The sequence below is a fragment of the Rhinolophus sinicus genome, linkage group LG01 (genome assembly GCF_036562045.2).
Source record: "Rhinolophus sinicus isolate RSC01 linkage group LG01, ASM3656204v1, whole genome shotgun sequence".
Lineage (NCBI taxonomy): Eukaryota > Metazoa > Chordata > Mammalia > Chiroptera > Rhinolophidae > Rhinolophus > Rhinolophus sinicus.
The window spans coordinates 97,041,589-97,065,619 of NC_133751.1; the positions used below are offsets into that span (position 1 = coordinate 97,041,589).

At 36.4% G+C, this 24,031-nt stretch overlaps 1 protein-coding gene across 1 annotated transcript in view; it reads right to left on the reverse strand.

The window, feature by feature from the left end:
• The window catches only part of SAMSN1 (SAM domain, SH3 domain and nuclear localization signals 1), a 111,930-nt gene that overhangs the window by 76,892 nt on the left and 11,007 nt on the right, over nt 1–24,031 (reverse strand). Inside the window, 3 exon segments of the mRNA XM_074333509.1 lie at nt 3,923–4,275; nt 5,881–6,022; nt 18,542–18,607. Of these exon segments, the coding sequence (XP_074189610.1) occupies nt 3,923–4,275; nt 5,881–6,022; nt 18,542–18,607 (561 nt within the window).

Below are 24,031 nucleotides of genomic sequence, written 5' to 3' on the forward strand. Positions count from 1 at the left end.
GATATTTGCTCCCCCTTTTCATGCCAAGATTACTTCCATTTCTTAATATTATAAAAATAATTTGCTTATCCTTCTTACAAATCTGAAAATTTGTCCCATTTAAAAAAATATGTTTATCCTAATATTATATTAAAGGAAGGCCTCATCTCTTTTGTAACACACAAACTTTATTTATTCTTGCCCTCATTCCCAACCAAGCTTATGGTTCACTTTCCTCTTTTAGTTTAGATGTTTCAAGCTCTTAGCATGCCGAGCTTCCTAAGTACCCTTCAATCACTCTTCTTGTAAATTGATTCTAAACACTTGGCTTCAAATATTAATTTTGGTTACCTTTCTTAAGATGCCTCTGAAATCCCCTCTCAACACCACTCATTCAGATATTAGGAAAGACCCACATCTTTAAGTAGTTTTTACTTTGACATTTCTCCTGTGGAGTATATGCTTTCATCAACCTGATCTTTTACCTTTTTCAATTTATATCATTTTAACAATCACATACCTTTCTCCACTCCTCAGATCCCATAGATCTTACAGACATCTGAATTGCACATTAAACATCTCTGTGTGTCTTGTTCTTCTCCTGTTGACTCCTGTAAAGAGCCCTTCACAAATCATACGTTTCACTGACTGGATTCTGTTTATGGTACCTCAATGGAATAAAATGTTGCTTCTTCCAAAGCTTAGCACGAGCTTCTGGATTCTTTGATTTCGGTATAAAGATTATGTGCTATTGACTGAGTCCTGACACCAGCTTATTGAATCTTCCCAACAGCCCTTCATGGTAGACATAAATAACATTGCTTTACAAATGGAGTGTTTTCAGTATGCAGAGAGTTTCCCAGAGGAAAAAGGATGGTAGGGTCTGAATTCAATGTGCAGAATTGGAATTAGTGTGTTAAAGAGGCCAAGAGTTTGCTCAAACGTATTCTGCTGGTAACGTCAGAGCTGGCATTGGATGCAGTTCTATGAGAACCAGCCTTGAGTGTGTGAGCTTATGGTGGGCTCACCAGGGAGTCATGTCTTGGTGAATAAGGACTTTCTGGAAGATAAGTCCATTTCGGCCACCCCAAAACTCTGATCTGATAATGGGATCATAGACATTAGAATCTACTGTTGCTGAAATCTCTGAAGCCAAGGAGAAATAAGTGCCCTTGTGGATTGGTTTCATTTCCCCTGAAATGTGGAGTTTAGGCCCAGCTCCTGTATATGTTGATACTTTCTTTAAAAATCTGGTCACACTTTTACCCTTTAAAATTGCAAAAATGTCACCTCTGACTACCTGTCATTGATAGTAAGTAACACTCATTTAGAAGCACATCTTTTCCCTCAACGCTATCACACTATCTGCCTTCTGTACCTTCTATAGAATGAGAGTTAAAGTATAACCCAAATAATAACCCTGCAATTTCTACAGAAAAAAATACCAACAATGCTAAAATGAAACTGGATATTTTTATTTGTTATTATTATAGAATGTATGTGTAGAATATAAAAATAATAATTTGCACTCACCCAACTTCTTTCATTCTATGTCTCAGATCTCTGAGTGTACATGGTCTCATTAAGCTTACCAAACCAATTTAATTCTAACATGTTCTTGAATCCTCTCTCCAAATCCACAGAGGTTTTCCTGTCATAAATGCTGAAATTCTGAGCATTCTGCAGATATATTTGACTTTCTGCAGATAAAACTGACTCAATCATTGATTGATGTACTAAAATAGACAAAACTACCCAAACAAAAAGAAAGCATTACTATTGTATACATACCTAAATCTACCCACACATCCACAAACACACACATGTACATAATAACAGAGTTTAGGTATATTTGGATGAAGATAAGAAGAGTTAGAAGGATGAGAAGAAGTGTTTTCTACAGATCTATAGAAACAAAATCCATTGGTTTCTAAAACCCCATTCACTTAATGAGCAAATGTTACTCCAATGGCCCATAATATTCTAGAGACTATGGAGGATAAAAAGATAAATTACCTGTAGCAAATGAACAAATGCTCATAATTACACTATAGGGTGAAGTGCGCTAAGCTCCATGAAGATAGGGCCAGTGTACACATTGCTGAACTCTGTGACCCAGGAGCCTAACACTGTGGCTGGTGTACAGTGGATGCCAATGGGTTTGATGACTATATAGTAAAACAATAATGTCCTTAAATGGTCTAGAAGTCCAAAGGAAGGAGATATTACTTCTATCTGGCATGACCCAGGAAGGCTTTCTAGAGGACAGAGAATTTGATCTGAGTCTTAAGGAATGGGGTATTGGTATGAAGGAGAAAATAGCATACCAGGCAGAGGTCACTATATAAACCCAAAGATAGAGAGGCCAGAAAGTGCAAGACGATCAGCCTGGCAGTCTAACATAGGAAACAAAAAAAGGAAATCTATACAAAAGAAGTACTAGACAAAGCTGAAAAGTTAGATTGAGGCCAGACTCCTGAAATCCAGAAATGCTCATTTTCAGAATCCAAGTTTTATTCTTGAAGGAAACTCTGAATACTGTGTTTAGATTCTTATACACCAGCCTTGCCACTTGCTAAGCAGTCATTATTCTTGATCCTGATCTGAAGCTCTCAGGAAGAGTCTTCAGATATAGTTCCTAATTATATTACCAGCTGCTATCTGAGAAACTGCTCCAAGAAGAAGGCTGTGAAGTCCACCAGTCCAAGTGGAGACGATGAAGACTAAGAATATAAGAGACAATTCTAAAAATAATTAATGTTGGACCGTTTCATCAGTGCCAAGGCTGCTATTAGACACCTGAATATTTAATGTCGCACTTTGAACATGGATTACTTTAGTCTGCAAAGACCTAACTTGATACACAAATCTTAAAAGAGGAAAAGGACTCCAGGAGAGAATAAGCTTCCTCAGAGATCTCTAATGCACCATGAAATATTGCCTCTGACTAATGAGGCACTGATTCTTAAAGCAAAATGGTATAGAGTAGGGTTCCTGGAAACACAAAATTGCTCCGTTCATTCACTGCAAACACAAACAACCATGAACTGTAGATAAATAAAGGTACATACAGTACATGCCTTAAGTAACTTACAATCAACCTGAAAAAAAAAAAAGACACTCTTAAGTCCTAGAATAGTTGTGTTATTGAATTTAATTTCTCAATTACTTCATGTGCTTAATATTACTATTTCCATTTACAGTTGAGAAAATTACAATGAAAGGGTTTCAATAATTTTCCCAAGCTGCACAAACAGCAGAGCTCAGATCCAAACCCAAATTTGTCTAACTGCAGAGTCCATACACTTTCTCCTGCACCATCATGGCCTTACAGCCTACCTTAGTGTATGGGAAGTGCTACAGGTATTAGCTAAAAACAAGATCCCAAACATAAGACTAGGTTCTAGATCTTGTCTCCACTTCTCGTTAGCTCTGTGACCTTGTACCTGCTACTTACTGTTTTATGTCTCATTTTTCTCAATTGTGAAACAGGGGGGAATTAATATTAGAATAAGACTCCCTACCTTGTAAGATTGTTTTGAGATTTACATGAAATAATACATGTAAAGTGCTCAGGAGAATAGCAGGCCCAAAGAAAATGCTATTATTTATTAGTGAAATGTCATGACAAAAGCAATAATTTAGACAACTTAATGCACATTTTCTTGATCTGAATCAACATCCCAAGTCTTCCTTCAATTAAAAACATAATCCCTGGAAAATATTATGCAGTAGTTTCTTTGAACACAAAGGAATATATGCGATAGTAACATGATAGCAAAAAGTCGCAAGAGCCGCATCGCTTTTTGGAAAAGCAACTCTAGCTCTGGTAACTGTCCTGACACTGATAAATTTGACTGATTAGCATTTTTGTTATCTGTTTCTTTCCTGCCAGTACAAACATACAGATAAGATGATACATTTTTGTAGTTTACAGACTTACCCACGGATGTGTGAGATCCATATCTGTACAAGAAGACGTGAGACGTGGGTGGTGAGTGCAGTGAAAACGCATGTCCCAGGGGCCCTCTTGGGCAATTTGGAAATCAACACATGTCCAGAGTGGGTTATCCGAAAAAGGTTTCCAAGGGCTCCACGTCTGAACTTGACCTTCATTGTGGGATAACATTTCTGCCAAGCTGCATCCTGTTGAAGTGCTGGATCTAACCAGTGGTGCAGATATGGAATCCACTCTAATCTCCATTTCCTCCTTCCTCCTTGTGCTAACATTATTAACTTTTTTTTCTTGGGATTTGGCTAATTTCGTACAGGAAATCCAGTTTCCATCTTCATCTCCTGAATGATAAGGAAAAATAAGTTAAAAATTAAGTCAAATATTTTTATACATATAGGAATTATTAACATGATACTTTTCTTTATGTAATAGAAATGAATGAACACCAGAGGATAAACCAGGAAATCATTTAATTTAACAAACTAATGTACGACACATCTTTTAAAAGAATAAGTTGTTTGTATATTGAATGATTTGTAAAAACAGAATTTACCTAAAAATTTTTCAAACCATATTTAATGATTATAATCATTTAGATCAGAATGACTGAAAGCCACAAGCAAATAGTCTACTGAAAGATATTTGAAGAAAATTACACTTGCAGAGAAATTCTCCACTTCTTATAAGCATGATATGGTGTGCTTCTATTCTTAAATATTTTTAAATTTTTGAGGACGTGTGTAAGAAAAACATAAAGAAGCAAATGCAATCTTTGCCTGAAACCTCAGTGGATATCGGCTGAAGTCCCATTGGTATTATAAAATGTTCTATCTTAATATCAATCTGCAAGGAGTTTTATGCAGGCAGTGCAGTGTGTCTCATAGTAAAATATTTTGGAAAAGCAAGAACAGAACTGAGAAAATAAAAGAAAAAGACACCTTTTTAATATTATAAAGTTAATTAGTGAGACCTAGATTTCCATGTGTGAAAAGTCTGATGAAATTTCTAGTAATATACAAAACAGTGACAGACAATAGAAATATATCGGTGTGGGGAGGGACAAAAAAATGTATACACATTTTGTTGTTGTTGTTGTTGTTTTTCCTCTTAAAGGTTTTTTTTTTTTTTTTTTTAGTTTCAGGTGCACAAGACAAAGCAAAACTTAGGCGTTTATCATTTATATCCCTCACACTGTGTGAACCCCCCTCCCCCCATCCACTATCCCTCTGTACGTTCCCCAAATTAATTTTCAAAACCCCGTGGTCATCTTGTGTATACACATTTTAACAGATGTTATCTATGTATTGCTTTTAGAAGTTGAATTGAATTACATAGCAATGTGTAGTATAATGCTCGTTCTAAAGATGGCGTTAATCAAATGAATGCTAGTAGCATCATTCATGGTATTACAACTTTAATAGTTTTTTCCTTTCTTAAAATGTGTATACATTTTTTTGGCACCCTCTGTATATCACCCATGGTAAATTGCAGCATATCATTGACTCTTTTTATGTTCAAATATTTAACAAACAAAAGATAATGATTCATATGGCATTATTGTGAATAAATAAATGAAAATCAAAGTTTCGTGTCATGACATGGCAATTTGCTGCATTCACATGACAACTGAAAAATATTGTTTTCTGTGGCCAAGGAATGGGAACAGTGGACACTGCTGACCCTATTCCCTTGCTGAGTGTCACCCATTGTTTTCTCTCACTGTATCCCTGCGCCTGGCCCTGAAGGGAAATAGAAATGGGGTGGGGCGTAAGTATAAGGTGAAACTCAGGAATAAGGTGATTCACAAATAACTTGGCAAAAAAAAAAAAAAAAACCCTCAATGTTTAGTGATTATTTTAAGGCCTTATCAAAATGGCCTTCATTAATATATGCTACCCCAATTCTTCCCTAAGGAATTTTTAGCAGTTCATTGAGTTCTTACTTACGGAGATTTATTAACGGAGGTTGCATCTCATCCAGACTCAGTACTCTGTCTTTCTTGGTCCAAACCAGTTTTTGTAGTCTCTTTAATGTCCCCATTGATTCCACTGGGTCATCACCTGATTTTAAGGCCTAGTCCAAACACAGCTCAAGGTAAAGACAAATTATTCTTCACAAAAGATTAAATGTAAAATGTGTAGAGATCATGAATATGGGAAAAGTCAATAATGTGCCCTTAAAAGTTGTACCCTCAGACAATTTAAGTAATAATTTGAAACCACAGCACATTTTTGGAGAGTCCGGACTTGTAAAATATATTGCAACTAGCCAGTCATACTAAAACAGGGTGCTTTTTACTTTTTTTTTTTTACTTCAAAATGCAGCAGAATGGATTGAATCCAGAGCCATCTATAAATGATTCGCTGCAGCTCAATGTGAAATAGTGGGAAAGAACAAGGACTTTGCAGCATAACATGATGGAACAAGAGGTTTAAAGTTGCTACTTGCAAGTATTGGAATAGACTGGTAGTGTACAAAAAATAGGCAGATTTCAAATTTTCTTCATTTTCCTTTTGGAAATTTCTGGTAAACAGTATTTTATTTCAAGTACGAAATGTTTTCAAATAGATTTCTCTATAAGTTGCCTCTTGCTCTCTATAAGATACATACTAGCAAAACAAAACACAGCCACAGATTACTATATTGTGTTTTAGTATATAAGTGTCACTGGTTTATTATGGCAAAGAATATCAATGAAAGAATTAGCATTGCCTTAATTATTCAAAGTTTCTTTGGAAGATACAGAACTATTTCTCACTAGTTTAATGTTGGCAAATTTGTATTTATACTGCTTTTATTTATTATTTTAAAGCTTTATTACTCTTAAGGATTTCAAAATATTTTGAAAGCAGATATTTTATGTGCTAAATTTGATATAAATTAGTAAAAATAGTTGTATTCTGTTGTGTTAACTCTATGTGAAATAACACACAGAGGAATAATTCTTTTTTAGTCCAGTAAAGCTCTGGACTCAGAAATATCACCCCACCCCCTGCTTCTGCCTCATTCTTTGCATTAAACAGCTGATAAATTACATTAAATAGATACAGCAATTTTCAAAAGGCAAATGATTGCTTCCTCATTAATGTTTGAATGAAACATATTTATAAAAGTGCTTTCCAATCCTTTGAGAGAGGCTATAAGCAGAAAGATATGTTTCAAAGAAAAGGCTGTCTGGCATGCAAACATTTCAAATCATTATTTCAGCTCCGATTCTTGGTCTTTAAGAATGGCTTTGAGCAACCAATATAAACTTGATGTTCTATGTCTGCATAATAGCGCATAAGTAGGAAATGTGATATTTTGTCAGAGCAAGCCATACCTGTTTGCATTAAATAAATGAGAAAATACTGAAATCATTTTAATCTTTCAGAGAGGACTGTGATAAGATATTCTTAGTCATGCAAAAATCTTCCCTCTTTTGTTCAAAGGTCATGCTCGGTTCAACACAATTTCTATTGCTGTTTATTTTTGTATTATTTTCTCAGTATTTCTTTTCAGTGCTTTCTGAGTTAGTCTGTTTCACACACCTTTTACAACTCAGGAAGAGCCATTTTCTCATCTTTGGCCCTTCCAGAAATGATAAGCTGACACTGCACAATCATCGTGCATGGTATTTTTCTTTGCTGTGCCTCTTTTCTTAGGGAAACCTCCTCCTGTTACAGCCAAAGCTTAATTGCTTCAGTGAAACACTGGCACCCAATATAGCCTTCTCGTTCTCCCTTCTTTGTGAAAAAGACTCTCACTTGATTTGAGGAAAGGGGTTACATCCAGGGTAACCAAACCTTATATTAATGATTTGCCCCTAGGAAGAATGGTAACATTTGTGTACTGTCTAAATTCAGGTAAGTGAGAGCTCACAGCCTAGAGGTGCTAAAACAAACTGACCCCTCATTATTTTGTTCAAACTCTCTAATAGCGTTTTTTAAAGCACAGGATTGGTAACTTTTGTATCTTTATTTAACTCTCTCATCGTTCAGTTAATAGAGATCAGTCTACTGTATTTTATTAATTTTTGAATGCCATATGCCTAGGGTAATGGATGGCTTAATAAATGTTTGCTAAATGTGTAATAAACGTACTCCTGATTTTATACATCTGTTTTATTTATCAAATGGGTTATCTATAGTAAATTTTTTATACCATATTGACTACCTTCTAATAGCAAAGTATTTCTGGAAAGCCTTTTATTGCTATTAGGTAGTATAAACCTGAGGGAGGAAAGTTAGAGTGAAATATTATTATAAAAATAGAGGGTCATTATCTGTTAAAAATAAATCTTCAAGAATATTTTCAAAACAATAATTTTATTAATAATCCCCTAATTTATTACCTGCATATTTGTACTGAATTTGATTAAAATGTATAATAACGTGCCTTTTAATGTCTAGATGTTTTCTAAGAAGACTGACCCGTGAATTAAACTTACCATCCAACCAATCAACAAACTCTGGGCATATGACATTGATAGGTAAGGTGTGATCCCTGCTTTCATAGGCTCTACATTCTTAAGGGAAGTAACATATCATAAACATATAAGCCAGTACATAAACATAAAAATGTGACAAAAGAAGTGCTATGCTAAGAATTAATAGGGTGATTGGGTGGCGATGTGGGGCTGATGTTCTGAATTTACTTTGAGTGATCAAGGGCGTCATTGAGGATACTGAAACTGAAACCTGAATGACAGGAAGGAAACATGCGAAGATTTGGAGATGGTTTTGAGACTTGAATGACAGAAAAGAGTCAGCCAGACAAATCACAGAGGGAAGAGAATTCCTGCAAGAGAGTACAACTTGTACAGAAGTTCTAATGCTGGAATGCCTGGAAGAATTCTTAGTGTATGCCCAAGGATGGGAAAGAAGGGAAGAATGTCATGTGATGAGGACACAGACTTAACTAGGGGCTTTCAAAGAAGGCTTTGGTAGAGCAGGCTGAGGAATATGTATTATACATTATCTAATGGGGGAACGACACAATTTACTTAATGTTTTTATTCATCTTCCCTCTCTATTGAATTTTGATCACTTACCATTTTAAAAGACTTTTCCCAATAGCATTCAAACATGCTCTAATATCATCCATCTTTAATTCACCATTTTTTATTTACTACTCTTTCTACATCCTTTCCTAGGCATGCTTCTCTTAAAAAGTTAACTGTGTATGAGTCCTTTAATTCCTTTAATCTCTCATCCTTTCAACCCACCTCACGTACTCATCAATCAGCTTTTGTCTCTACTATTCCATTTAAATTGCTTTTGTGGTCCAATGAACCATTTTCAAACTCCATTACTACTTGAAATTCAGCCGTGTTGACCATGATGACCTTTGGGAAACACTGTCTTTTTCCTGGCTTTTGTGAGGCCCTGTTTCCTGGTTTTCCTTCCACCTGTTTTGGCTGTTCTTTCTCTAACTCCTGTATGTTGACACCTCCTTTTCTCTTAAAGTTAAATGCTTAAATTCCTATGGAACTTAGCTCTAAGCCCTCATCTAATATCACTCTCTTTCTCTTCTGATCTACACACACACACAAACACACACACACACACACAGCTTTAATACCACTTGTATGATGATGCTTTCTAATTTATTTCTCCAAGGCTCTCTTCAGAGCTTCAAACTCATATATCCAACTGTCTATTTAAGTGGTTTAGAAGCACAATCAGGATTGACCTCTTGACCCCCAAATGTGATTCTCATTTAGTCTTCTTCAACTCAGTGAATGCACCCCAATGCACATTCATAAAACAGATTACCACTTTTGCCACTTACCTCTCCTTTGTTTATTTATTTATATTTATTCCATTACCAAGTTTGGTCTATTCTCCAAAATGTATTTTGAATCTGTTCTGTTTCTTTCCATTTCCAATGTTGCCAGCTTGGTTTAATTTTCTCTCACTGAAGGAAGATAAGGAACCATTCTCTTCCATGTAGGTACCATGCAGTATTCTTAGTACCTATAACATTGTCCATAGTTGATACTCCATATTAATTAGTTGAAATACAGATATTAAATAAATGAATGAGTAAATGGATGAGGAATTGATTTGGTAAAATCTATCTGACCTTTGAAATGTAATGATGCAAAAAATGAGATTAGTAATTGAGAAATGAGAGGAGATAAAATTATTGTGTTTACTTTCCTTATTATTTTTCTCCATAAAAATGGTAATTGTATGTGAATATAAATTAAATATTTTCATATGTATATAGTATATGTACATACTATATCTTTTAAATATAAATGTGCATATCTTGTAGTTAATGTTATTCATATTCCTTAAATAATGTAAAAATTTTGTTAGAAATATTGGATTAAATACACCCCATTTTCTGACATTTTGCTTCACTATTAGGATGATAGAATCATTTTTAGAAAATAACATTAATGAATTATTGAACTGGATTAGTCCTACAATCATATTTTATGAGCCACAGTGAAACTTATTGGACATCTAGTCTACTGGCCTATTTAAAAATGAGAAAACCCAAAGAAGCTTAGTGACTTATTCAAGGAAAGACAATTCATTAATAACAGAGCTAGGATGAGAATCAAGTATTCTGACTTTTAATCCAATCTAATGTTCTTTCTCACAAGATTTTTAGGAGCCAAGATAATTGCTAGTTATCTAGTATTGACAGCCAAATTAAAACCAATAAAATTCAGGGTTTTGATTTATAAGTGCAATATGGTTCTCGATATAGAGGATAAGCATCAAATAGACAATCTTAGATTTATAGGCATATATATGTGTGTGTATATATATATGTATATAAATATATATATATATCCTCTGTTATATATATATATATATATATATATATATATATATATATATATCTTCCTCATATATATATTTAATATATTTACAATATACATACATATGCCAGGGTACACATGACTAGTATTGGTCTTTTGTTATCAATATATACAAAGGATACCACAAAAATGTATACACATTTTTTTTTAAAGTTTATTGGGGTGAAAATTGTTAATAAAGTTACATAGATTTCAGGTGTACAATTCTGCATTACATCATCTATAAATCACATTGTGTGTTCACCACCCAGAGTCAGTTCTCCTTCCATCACCATATATTTGATCCCCTTTAACCTCATCTACCACCCTTTTCTCCCCCCTTACCCTCTGGTAACCATTAAACTATTGTCTCTGTCTATGAGTTTTTGTTTCTCATTTGTTTGTCTTGTTCTTTTGTTGTTTTTGGTTTATATACCATGTATCAGTAAAATCAAATGTTTCTCTGTATTTTTTGTCTGATTTATTTCACTTAGCATTATAATCTCAAGATCCATACATGTTGTCACAAAGGGTCCTATTTCATCTTTTCTTACCACTAAATAGTATTCCATTGTGTATATATACCACAACTTCTTTATCCATTCATCTATTGAAGGACATTTTGGTTGTTTCCATGTCTTGGCCACCGTAAACAAAGCTGCAATGAACATTGGAGCACACGTGTCTTTATCTCTAAATGTTTTCAGATTTTTTGGTTAGATACCCAAGAGAGGGATTGCTGGGTCGTATGGTAATTCTATTCATAATTTTTTGAGGAACCTCCACACTGCCTTCCATAGCGGCTGCACCAGTCTGCATTCCCACCAACAGTGTATGAGGGTTCCTTTTTCTCCACAGCCTCTCCAACACTTGTTACTATTTGTCTTGTTGATGATAGCCATTCTAACTGTGAAGTGATGGCTCGTTGTGGTTTTTATTTGTATTTCTCTGATGATTAATGATGGTGAGCATTTTTGCATATGTCCATTTGCCATTTGTATGTTCTCTTTGGAGAAATGTCTCTTCAGGTCTTCTGCCCATTTTTCCATTCGGTTGTTTGTTTTTTCGTTGTTTGTACACACATTTTAAGAAAGGAAAACTGTATTAAAATTGTAATACTCAATATATACTGATAACAAAAGCTGAATACAAGTCACGTTTGACTTCTGCAAATACAAGAGGTGCTCAAAGTGGTTACCATCAGAGTCCAGACACTTCTGATTATGGCGAACTACTGCTTGAGCAACATTGACCAAAGTGTCCACTTGTATACATTTTTTGGCACCCTTAGGATTGAGTATTACAATTTTAAGACAGTTTTTTCCTTTCTTAAAATTTGTATAAAATTTGTTGACACCCTCTGGATAGTCTTTCATACATATATTTTGCTACAAGTGAATTTAAATCTCTTCCAATTTATTTTTACTTTTTACACAGGAGAAACTTAGGCTTATGGAGATTAACTAAATCCACTAACTGTCTGAATTGTGTTCTCTTTACCCTACTAATGAAAAAGAAGTTGGAAAGTAATGTGATAGAGCTTGAACGAAGTAAAATAACTTCCCTTTGTTCCTTTTCTGTTCTTAATTTCTGATTTAGAAACGTTTTCCTCTCCAGTGACCTTTTCACAATTATTTAAATAGAAAAAGGCTGATCACCTGATGCCTGTTTTACATCATTTCTTCAACAGGGGAAACAGTGATTTTTTTTTTTTTTTAATTAATGCCTTGGGTTTTTTTTTTTTAAAGAAATCTGTAATGAACTTCCTGAAGTGAAACGTTAGATAATTTAATGTGTTGCACATTGGCAATTTTCTCGAAGCTGCCTAGTCTCACGACTTTTCACTTAGTTACTAAATATTTACCAATTATTAGGGCTTTAGATATATTTTTAGGCTCAAAATACACAATTAAGTGAAAAGTCAGAATGTAAATTTGTATAAACAGTATAAACAGCACTCTAAGTGGGTTTTATTTTTTTATATATATTCGGCATTTTCCAAGTCTTGTACAATTAGTATTATAGTTGGGAGATACTCTATAATTTAAAAGACATATATTGAGGTCAGACAATTAAGTGTGTGAACTCATCCTAGGAAAAGTGCAATATACCTCGTTGTTGAATATCACTATGGTCACCCTCAAAGTACTCTCCTTGGGAAGCTATGCATCAATGCCTGCACCTGGTCCACCCTTCAAAGCAATTTTGGAACTCTTTTTTTGGAATGGCCATTAGAGATATTGTCGTATTACCCTTGATGTCCTGAATGTCATCAAAATGTCTTCCTTTCAATATTTCCTTTATCTTTGGGTAAAGAAAGAAGTCATTGGAGGCCAGATGAGGTGAATAGGGAGGGTGTTCCAATACAGTTATTTGTTTACTGGCTAAAATCTGCCTCACAGATAGTGCTATGCGAGCCGGTGCATTGTCATGATGCAAGAGCCACGAACTGTTGGCAAAAAGTTCAGGTTGTTTAACTTTTTCTTGCAGCCTTTTCAGCTCTTCCAAATAGTAAATTTGGTTAACTGTTTGTCCAGATGGTACAAATTCATAATGAATAATCCCTCTGATATCAAAAAAGTTTAGCAACATCGTTGCAACAAGTTCGGGAACTTAATTGTCAGTAGAATACAGGTTGTTGTAATCAAATCTATTTCCGCTGATCAGTACAGAAGTACCAAGTTTTTCTACTGTGAATTTGTCCTTAGCTACTTGAATAGAAAAGTACTTAGGGACTAGATAAAATGAAGAAAGTTATTTCCATGGTAAAAACAAAAATAGAGAATTCACTTTAAATGATAATATTATTAAGAGCCCAAATCTGTATCTCCATTTTCTTCTAAATAAAAGTGACTAATCAGTGGAAAATTTGCCATGTTGATATTATATATATATATATATATATATATATATATATATATATATATATATTTACAAATTTTATTTATTTTCTTCAGTGATAGAAATTGAAATTAAACTAAGCCTGGACCTACACCTAGAACAGGGCTGAGCACAATAAAAACAGTCATTGAATGGATTAATAAATGAAATAGAATATATACATTCTCCTAGAAGGCTTATGTGATATTTATTTATTCATTCAACACACATTTACTTGTGGGAGACGCAAAGGAGAATAAGACATTTTATCTGCATTGTGATGCTCATTGCTTAATACAAGTGGAAAAAAAAAAAAAAAGTAGTCATCTATTTCTTTGCCTGTCCTCTCCACTAAAAGGTGAGTCTTTTGGCGTTCCAGAGCTGGTTTGCACAACTCAAACCTCATCTCAAATATGCTCAATAAATACATGTAAACTGAACAGTTGGTCAAAAATACATCTGGAGGAAAAGGTTAATGTGTGTCATATAAGAAATACAAATAAAATGTGATAGTTATTCACAGGAGAGAAAGACTGCATCAGGTAAGGTGAGGAAGGAAAAGGCACCTGTCCAGGGGATTAGCAGGCATTCAAACAGCTATGCAATGTAATTTAACGTGTCTAACAAAGCTCTTTATGAAATAGTCTTATCCCACTGTACAAATTATACGGAAGATGTTGAAGAAAATGTCTTCATTCGTTGATGTGAGCTTTTGTCTATTAGCTTTTGTCTGTTCCTGTATGTGAGGTGATTTCTGTGCTGTGATCAGGGGTTGAGTAAATTCCCCCTTTGGTCTCATTCTCCCAAGCAGGGCAGATATGAGATGATGTTTGCTGTTGTCTGTGCTGTGAGGTGATGATTAGCTTAGGGTTAAAGAAATTCTTGATCAGGGATTGAGAGAATTCCCTCTTTGTTCTGTTTGTTTCACCCACATCAACAGATGAAGTGAAGAAGTAGCTAAGTTATATCAGGACGACGTGACAGACACGTTGCCAGGCTTTAGAAGACCTTGGGCTCATGGTCCTGAGCAAGAACAGTAGACATTGCTTATCCGGATGAATTGGCCCTTCAGCCGGATGGGTAGCACTCATATCAGTAACTGCGGGACCCTCCCAGAACTGGCCATTCCTTGAGAGGGGAGGCAGGAACATAAAACTTGGCTCTGGGGTGCATCTAAAAAGATATATAAGACAGTCCTCGGGTGGATTGATATTGATTGATTGCTGTGTCAAGAGATTGCTATTCAGGGGCTGGCCTGGTGGCTCAGGAGGTTAGAGCTCCATGCTCCTAACTCCGAAGGCTACCTGTTTGATTCCCACATGGGCCAGTGGGCTCTCAACCATAAAGTTGCCAGTTCAATTCTTCGAGTCCCGCAAGGGATGGTGGGCCCCGCCCCCTGCAACTAAGATTGAACACGGCACCTTGAGCTGAGCTGTTCCCGGATGGCTCAGTTAGTTGGAGCGCATCCTCTCAACCATCTCAACCACAAGGTTGCCTGTTCGACTCCCTCAGGGGATGGTGGGCAGCACCCCTGCAACTAGCAACGGCAACTGGACCTAGAGCTGAGCTGCGCCCTCCACAACTAAGACTGAAAGGACAACAACTTGAAGCTGAATGCCACCCTCCACAACTAAGATTGAAAGGATAATAAATTGACTTGGAAAAAAAGTCCTGGAAGTACACACTGTTTCCCCAATAACGTCCTGTTCCCCTTCCCCAATAAAATCTTAAACAAAACAAAACAAAACAAAAAGAAATTGCTATTCAGAAGATTGCTATTCAGAAGTGTTTCAGGACTGCTTTTCAGGATTGGATTGTTTCAGAGTAAGAGATAGGAACTTGCCTCAAGGGACAGTAGAGACTTCTTTTGTTGGTGAATTGTCATCATTCTAGCATCTTTGGCAACTTATATGAAGTTTGCAGCTTACAGTATCAGAAGACTTCCTAACCTCCAACAACAACAACAACAATGGACACAGCAGCAGCGTTCTTGGAAACTAGCAAGCAGTGGTGTAAGAGTCGCCTGAGTTTCTCTCAGCTACAGACCTGGCAAGGTTTTGATTTATGACTTTTCCAGTGCTGTTCTCCCCTGGTTTGGTGAGCTTTTGGCATCTACTGTAATAGTTACTATCCTATAGCGCTTGTTGCTGCTTTTGGATACTCCTTACTGATGTTATTTGTGTATTTAGCCAAGTGAGTTTTGATCAATAGTAAACATATGTTGGGATCTCTTAAACTTATATGTATGTGTACTCCTTTGACATGACATTGTTATCAATGTATATAGTTTAGTCTTAACCACCTTCACTTTCTGTCATTAGCACATTCTATTAATTGCCTGTCTTTTGCTATTGCATATTGCTAAATAAATTGATTAGATATTGCTAAATAAATTAATTAGCCCCATTCTAACGTGTGTTCCTCCTCCTTCTTTTCCCACTTGTCATTACACAAATACAAATTATCCACTCATAACTTAATACAAGTTTCTAGCTCTTTTTCCTTTTTCTTAAGCAGATTTTGGGGTACATAATTCTGGTCTTGGAATCGTGTGTCACACAGGCTCTATTTTCCATGACACAAGGAAGTTGCAACTTCATAGCTATTTTTCTCCATGTCTGTAAGGAGAACCAAGACTGTTCTTTGCTCTTTGACCCTAATAGGCTGGGGTCAACCCGTTAAGGTGGAGACAACGCCAAGCCAGCTGGGAGCTGCCAGGATTACACAAGTCAGAAATGCAAATGCAGTTGTGTTGGCTTAAGAGGAAAGTCCACAGAAGCAACATCTTTCTTACCTCTTGTGTAATATCCGCTGCTCTGAAATTTTGAAGAAGTTTCTAGAACCATTCATAACATTTTTCTTTTGGGGTACACTTCCTTGTTGACCAAAAAATTGTAGGCCATAGGTACTTTAAGAGCCAGTAAACAAATTAATGATCTTTTATTAATCACCTATTGGATTCCTAGCATTTCAAGGAGCGTTGAGTATAGGAAATTACGTAGAAAAAAAAAAAAAAAAAAAAAACCCTCACACCTAGGAGTCATAATTTAATATACAGAAAAAATAAACAAAATATGTCAGGAAAACCTGGTTTAATAAACCAGTCCTGCTCTGCTGTGATGCTCTGCTTTGTGACTAGACATGTGATTTTGAGCAAGTCGCTTCTCTGCACTTTCATGAAATGAGGAATAAGTTTAAGGACATTAAGCTACATATCTCCTTTTGTTACTTTATATAAACTCTTGGACCTCAGAAGAGTATCAAGGAAAAAGTAGGAAAGAGCTATTGCTAATCACAGATGATTAGAGTTTGAAGAAGTCTTTGTAATCATCTAGCCCAATACCTTACTTTAATAATGAGGAGACTCAGGCATTTATACATTATGAAGTGATCCCCCTGATAAGTCTGACACCATACATAGTTTTTACACATTATTGCCTACATTTCCCTTACCGTATTTCACATCCCTGTGACTACCAGTTTGTACTTCCTAATTCCTTCACCTTTCTCACCCATCCTCCCCAACCCCCTTCCCGTCTAGCAACCATCAGTTTGTTCTCTGTATATGTGAGTTTATTAAATAAGTCTATTAAATGCCTAACCACTGTGCTGTACATCTGAAACTAATATAACATATCAAATGTCAACTATAATTGTATATACTATATATATGTATATATATGGTCATGGGATATAAAGTACATAGTCAATGGTATTGTAATAGCTATGTACAATGTCAGAGGGATAGTAGACTTGTTGGGGTTACCACTTTGTGAGGTTTGTAAATGGCTAATCATTATGTTGTTTTGTACACCTGAAACTAAGAATAGAAAAAATGAGGAAACTCAGGCTCAGGAATGTGAATTTAGTTGCCTAAGAGCACTGTCATTGGTAGCTCCAGGTCTCTTCGTCTATTCTCTTGATTCTGTTCCTAATTAAGTTATTTGCTTGTCGTCCCAAGTGCATAGCTTTATTTTGAACTGGAAGTCCTTTTGGCATTCACTGAGATTCAGTTGTTGTTCCCACAGCTGTTTGATATTTAAGTAGTTACTGAAACCTAGGAAGGCATGGGGAACAGGAGCAATATTTAAATAGTACCTTTCCATCACGTCTTCCTACTTAGCATAGTTATCATCACTTAGGCAAAAAATTTAAAAAAAAAAATGAAATAAAATAAAAACAACAACAAAAAACTGCTAAGAAGAAAACTATTAAAGAAACTTAGACGTTAACATGTTAATTAATTATCTTTGGGAAGAGAGGGCTGTGAATGGAGGAGTCTCAAAACTGTTATCTTCATGCCTAAATAAAGAAACATGATTTATTGAAAGTAGTTATTTGCCATATAATCTGCAAATTAATATTACACTTTGGAAATAATAATCAAATAAAGTTGAATAATTTAGCTTGCAGTGTTCCTAAAAGCCAGTCCGGAAAGAGAACTGCAAAGAAGGCTTACCATTTATTCAAGTCCCTAATACTGTAAGACTGGCTTATATACATGATTGTCCTGGAAATTTTCCATATCTTCTAAAACATATCCTGTCAGTGAACCTCTGTTTAGCAATACCTCAACAATGAAAGGAAAGAGCTTCACATGATCTGATGATTTTAATACTATAAAAGAGAGTTGGCACACAAAAAAGACACATATTTTAACACTAATTTTTTTCCATATTTCAGAAGGAATTGCCAAATTTTAGGAAAAATGTTTTACATAAAACTCATCCTTCTTTGAATGAAATTTAGGTCAAGAAATTTCTCAATAAGAACAAGTGTTTTATGTTCTCTAGAAATACTTCCATGTGGTAGTTATAAACAAATTAATAAAGAACTATAAGAAACAACGCTCAGGACGTTAAAGTTATAGGGAAAGAAATGGAAAACCACTTAAATATAGAATTATCTGGGGGAAAATTTCCTGTCACCTCATTGGCAGTAGGCTTAACATGTTTTTGATAGTGAGAGGGACTCCAACATTCAAAGGTCACCCTCTCTAGCATTAGAAAAGGAAAAGGAGAACATTGATGTTAACATTCCAAACAAACAAACAAAAAACCTCCACAAAGCTACCAAAATAATTGGGAAAAGATACATTTTCTCGATTATAATAAGTATCACATTATCAAAGCACTGATTACTTTTCATCAGTGGCTTCATCTTCATATATACACAAAGATGAATATGTGTGTACATGTATGCATATATACTGTGTTTATACATTATAAGTATATAGGGGGTTCACGCCCCATCCTTCCTTATGTGAACCCCAACACATGGTCCAAAACCCAGAGGAAAGTTTGTGGAAAGAGAATTTGGGTATGGAAAGCGGTTTATGAAGCAGTCTACTCCTTATCCCCTCAGTGCCCTTCATTATTGGACACATGATAGGCATCCATGTTTGAAAATCTGATAACCAAGTACACACATAAACTTAAATCAAATAAATACACATCTGGAGTTGGGTAATATCTGGAGTCTTAGCACAGTCCATTTTTGATTATGTTAGGTACCTATCAATGTAAGCTCCTTACTATCAATTTCTACTTCTTTTCACTTTTTTTTTTTTAAGGAGGGTGCAACTCACAGTGGCCCATGCGGGGATCGAACCGGCAACTTTGGTGTTATTAGCACCATGCTCTAACCAACTGAGCTAACCGGCCTACTATTTCTTTTGAAAAATCCATATACTTAGTATCAAACAGTTTTTACCTATGGCACTTCAAGACTGCACCAGAGGATATTTGATGGAGTTTATAACAAAGAATAGAAGGAAATTTCAACTAGTATTCTGAGGGAAAGGCCTACAATGGGATTAAGAGGAGTTTAGAGAGAGGACATGAATGCTCATTGAATGTCTTCTGGGAGTAGTATACACATACTGTTTCATTTAATATTTATGACAAGCATAAGAAGTTTTTTATCACCACTTTACACATAAGGAAATGGAGGCACAGAGAGTTTAAAACAACAAGTCTGAAGTCAGGAGATGACTCATATAAAGGTAAAGCAAGTTTGATTACTATAAAGTCCAAAGCCAAGGAGAAGTCCCACAAGTTCTAGCCGAAGACCGAAAGGAAGAAGTAGAAAGTGACAGAGGAGCTGAAGTGACTGAAGCGAGCCCTGAGTACACGGGCTTTATTTTGCTACTAGTTGTTGTAGCATGTGGACTTTTTAAAGACTAGGCCCACATTTTTAGGTGCTTGACACAGTATGAGTTGCCTGAATGTGTTTACTTGCCATTTTTTGAATTATGTAATTCATTTAAAAATGAAAATAATGCTGAAGAATACCCAAATAATTCCCGTAAGCCTTTTTAGGGTGATCAAGAGGGGGAAATACCCACTTGTATTATAATTTGGTTAGATAATATATGAGTAGCTCATTCATAACATTCATTTGTTAGAATGAGGTATTTCCTTTTCTGTGAATAAACTAAAATGAAAATGGAAGATTGATTAACCTCTTTTGCTTGTTTTAAAAGGGGACGGCTGGGGTGGGGGGAGAGAGAAAGAGAGAGAGAGAGAGAGAGAGAGAGAGAGAGAGAGAGAGAGAGAGATTGCATTCTCCTCTTACCTAACAAATAGAACTCTATATTCTTTCTATTTTTTCTATTTGTAAAATGAATTATAATCTTGCTCTTGGGGTGTAGGAAAACTTCTCCATCTATAACCTCAAAATATTATTAGGTATCTCTGGTGGTTTTAAAATATAGCTGCCAATTGTTTTATCTGGCTGCCTACAAAAGGTGGGTCATAATGTGCCTCTCCTCAGTGTGAGCTGGATTTAATAACTTGCTTCTAACAAATAGGATAAAGTAGAAGTAATGCTGTGTGACTTCTGAGACAAGATCTTAAAAGGTACTATGGTTTTCTCCTTACTCTGTGCCTTGGATCACTCACTTGAGTAAAGTGCCATGTTATAAGGATACTCAATAACCCCATGGAAAGAGCAACATGCTGAGGGACAGATGCCACCAACCAGCTCTCAGCAAGGAGCCAAGGCCTCCCGCCGCAGCCATGAGAGGGAGTTTGGAAACAGATCCTTCAGCCACAGGTAGCATTTAGATGACATCTTGATTGCAATCTGATGAAAGATCCTGAGCTAGGACCCCCAACTTCTAACCCATAGAAACTGTGATATAATACACTTGTTGTTTTAAGCCCATAAGTTGAGAGTAATATGTTACACAGCAATAGATAACTAATATAGTTAACTATGAGCTAAAGTTACATAACGGATAAAGAAGTACTTGAAAATAAGCACAACGCACAGCATCATTAGTTCATCTTTATGTTATCACACCACACATAAAGACGATTTCATGGTTGACACTTGCAGGAGCTATTTAAAGAATCTGTTGTGTTGGCCCCCTTTTTCCCGCCTTATAGATTGTTCACACCCTAGTTTAGAACCACCCAAAATATGTCTGATGAAACCTAATAAGGGACCTACCTCTCCTGCTTGTTAACAGATCACAGAATAACCTTGAAGTTCTTCCCCAGTCATCTGGTGCTGTGACTTCAGTTAAGCTCACCAAAAAGCAGTCCTACATTGATCCAGTCTACACACCTCTCCTAACATGGCATGTTACACTGGAGACAGTTTTAAGTCTGTATAGAGCCAATGGTTTATGTGTCATTAGTCTAATTTTCATCGTAAGGACTGAATGACTAACTCTCAACTGTAGATGCTAATTACACTGTATAAGAACCTGAAGGAGGCTAATCAAGGTTGCACAGTCAGAGCTGTGTCTACACACCATCCATCTCCATGAGCACAATTGGATCTATTGTCTTAGAGCAATTAGAGTTCAGCACGAGCAACAGCAACAACTTTAAAAATAAAGTGTATCAGTTAGGACTACATTCAGTTTTGAGGGACAGGAAACCCAATAACAATGGCTCAAACTGACATGGGGCTTACATTTCCACACAGTAAGAAGTCCAGATATCGGTGGTTCAGCACTGGTGCAGCTACTCAAGCATGTCAGTAATGCATCAGGCTCCATGCATTTGCACACTCTGCTATCTTTCACGTGTGCCTAATGCCCTGGTGACTGGAAGACAGCGGCTAACTCTCCGGGTATCATGTCCCACCCAGTTCCAGGCAGGAAGGACAAAGGACAAAGCTTTCTCCTCTTGAAACTTTGTTTTCTCTTTTGCTTTTGTTTTTGCTTTGAGTAAAGAAAGTCCTCCCTAGGCATTTCTGACAACATCTCACTGGCCAGAAATGGATCCCATGACCACCCCAAATGATAGTAGATTCTGAGAATTCAGATACTTAAACTTACAGGCTCTAGAGAAAAGAACGTCAAGAAAGAAATTGCTTGAAATGTGTGTGGAGTGATCTAACCCTTAGTACTTTAAAGGTTAGTACTTAAACCCTTAGTACTAACCCTAAGTATGTTAATATCTGCCACAGAAGGGGACCTAAGCCTGTATGTGTGTGTGTGTATATATATATATAATTCACTCAGCAACACTTTCTACTGAAGGAGCTCAGGGAGAAAACGTTTTGGTGCAGTTCTGGGTGGGTGTGTTTGACAGTGCTTAATATCACCAGCTCTGAAGGTAATAAATGTTATCCCTCTTTTCTATCATGAATATGAATGACGCTCTGAAGGCTGAATGCAACCTAAGAATTTACGTGAGAAATGAGGCATGAACCATTTTTGAAAATATATTAGCCCAAAGTCTGTATTACTGCATATTTTATACCCTTTTCAATATGCTACAAAGGGTTTGAGCCATTAACTGAATGCTGCCAGAAAAGAACAAACAAGAACAAGGATACAAAAATAAATGCTGGGAGTCAAGTTACCCTCAAGATGCTCTTTATGGTTAGTGTAATGATCGCAGTACCAGCAGTCTGCTTTGCTTCAAACTCGACCCATCAGCACTTCCGCAAGCCGGGTTCTCCAGCAAGTTTATCTCAGGCCAAGCAGTCAGAAATATTCATGGAGCAAAGCTGGCATTTGGGAAAGCATTCCATAAACATCCGCCATTTGGTTCCTTGTACCTTCTTCTATGTCTAAGATCTTTCCTCCCATTTTGAGAACATGAAGGAAACACACCTGTTGAATATTTTCTGATTGGGAACTCAGTTAATGATTAAATCTTTTATTCTGTATATTTTTTATTGTCCAAAGTATATTTTCTAGGTATGGTCAGATGATCATTGTAATTACTAATATGGTTTACATCTTATGAAGTTCGTCCCACGTTAATGATATTCAGTAAAATGGCTAGCCATATGAAAATATTTACCCTGTTAAGATAGTCTTCATTTCAATTCTTTCTACTTTCACATACAAGTAGTTTTGAAAAGTTCAATAATCAATGTACATCATTCCCATAATATGGAACAAAAATCAGTTTTCAATTTGTCTTCCCTGATGAGACCTGAGACAAGTCTGGGCTTGTACAGTGTCGTACGGGAGACCCTGCTCGGTCTCTGCTCCCGCTCCCCATACAAGAACGCAGGATATGGTGAGGCCAAAAAGGAACACCCACGGAGCCATAGGTAGGGGAGTCATACCACTATATTCTCTCTGGCGGTACTATACTCTCAATGGAGGCTGGATTCACACTGTCCGCAAACCGCCATCCACACTTGCCAGCCCAGCCACCATCTTCTTGCTAGCCCCCATTCTTCCTCCTCTCTTCTCTCTCTCTCCTCTGTAGCCGCAGCAGTTATATTAGCGGCTAATTGGCTAACTGGCTACAGCTGACGGCCAATCAGCCACAGCTGACGGCCATCTACTACCCAAGCCAGCACTCCTCCACGTGAGGCCGAGAGCCTGTAAACTACTTTCTGGGGCTCTGTCCCCACATACAGTGACAATTCATGGGGCGCGATGTCTGTAGACAAGCGTCCACCAATTGTCCTGATCCCAGAGAGTCTGCCTGGTGGTTTCTGCACTGAGCATCTTCTGGAAACTTTCACAAAAATATCAATTCCTGGGCTCCAGGCATGACAATTCAGTTGGACAGAGATGTGGCTCAGATGTCTGCATTTTTAAATAAACACTCCAAATGATTCTGATACAAATGGGCAACAGCTGGGGAAGCATTGCTCTAAGTCATTTGCTCTCTTGAGAGGCCACAGTCTGTGCCCGAATCTGTGCTTATAGCACAGACCATGTTCCCCATTCACACCAGAGTTTCTTCTCCTTCTGAGAATAGTTCCCTCTGTGCCCCATCTCTCAGGGGGTAACTGTTTCTACTTTCCCTCAGTCACAAGGAGTTAATACATTCATCATTTGCATAACCCTTCCTAATAGTTAATAATACTGTTACACCCAAGTATTCTGTCAGACAGAAAAAAGTGTTTCTTAGTTAAAGTTCAATTGAATGCCTACAATGAATGAGAAGAGAGAGATTAAAAATAGATAAGACCACTCCCTACTCTCAAAC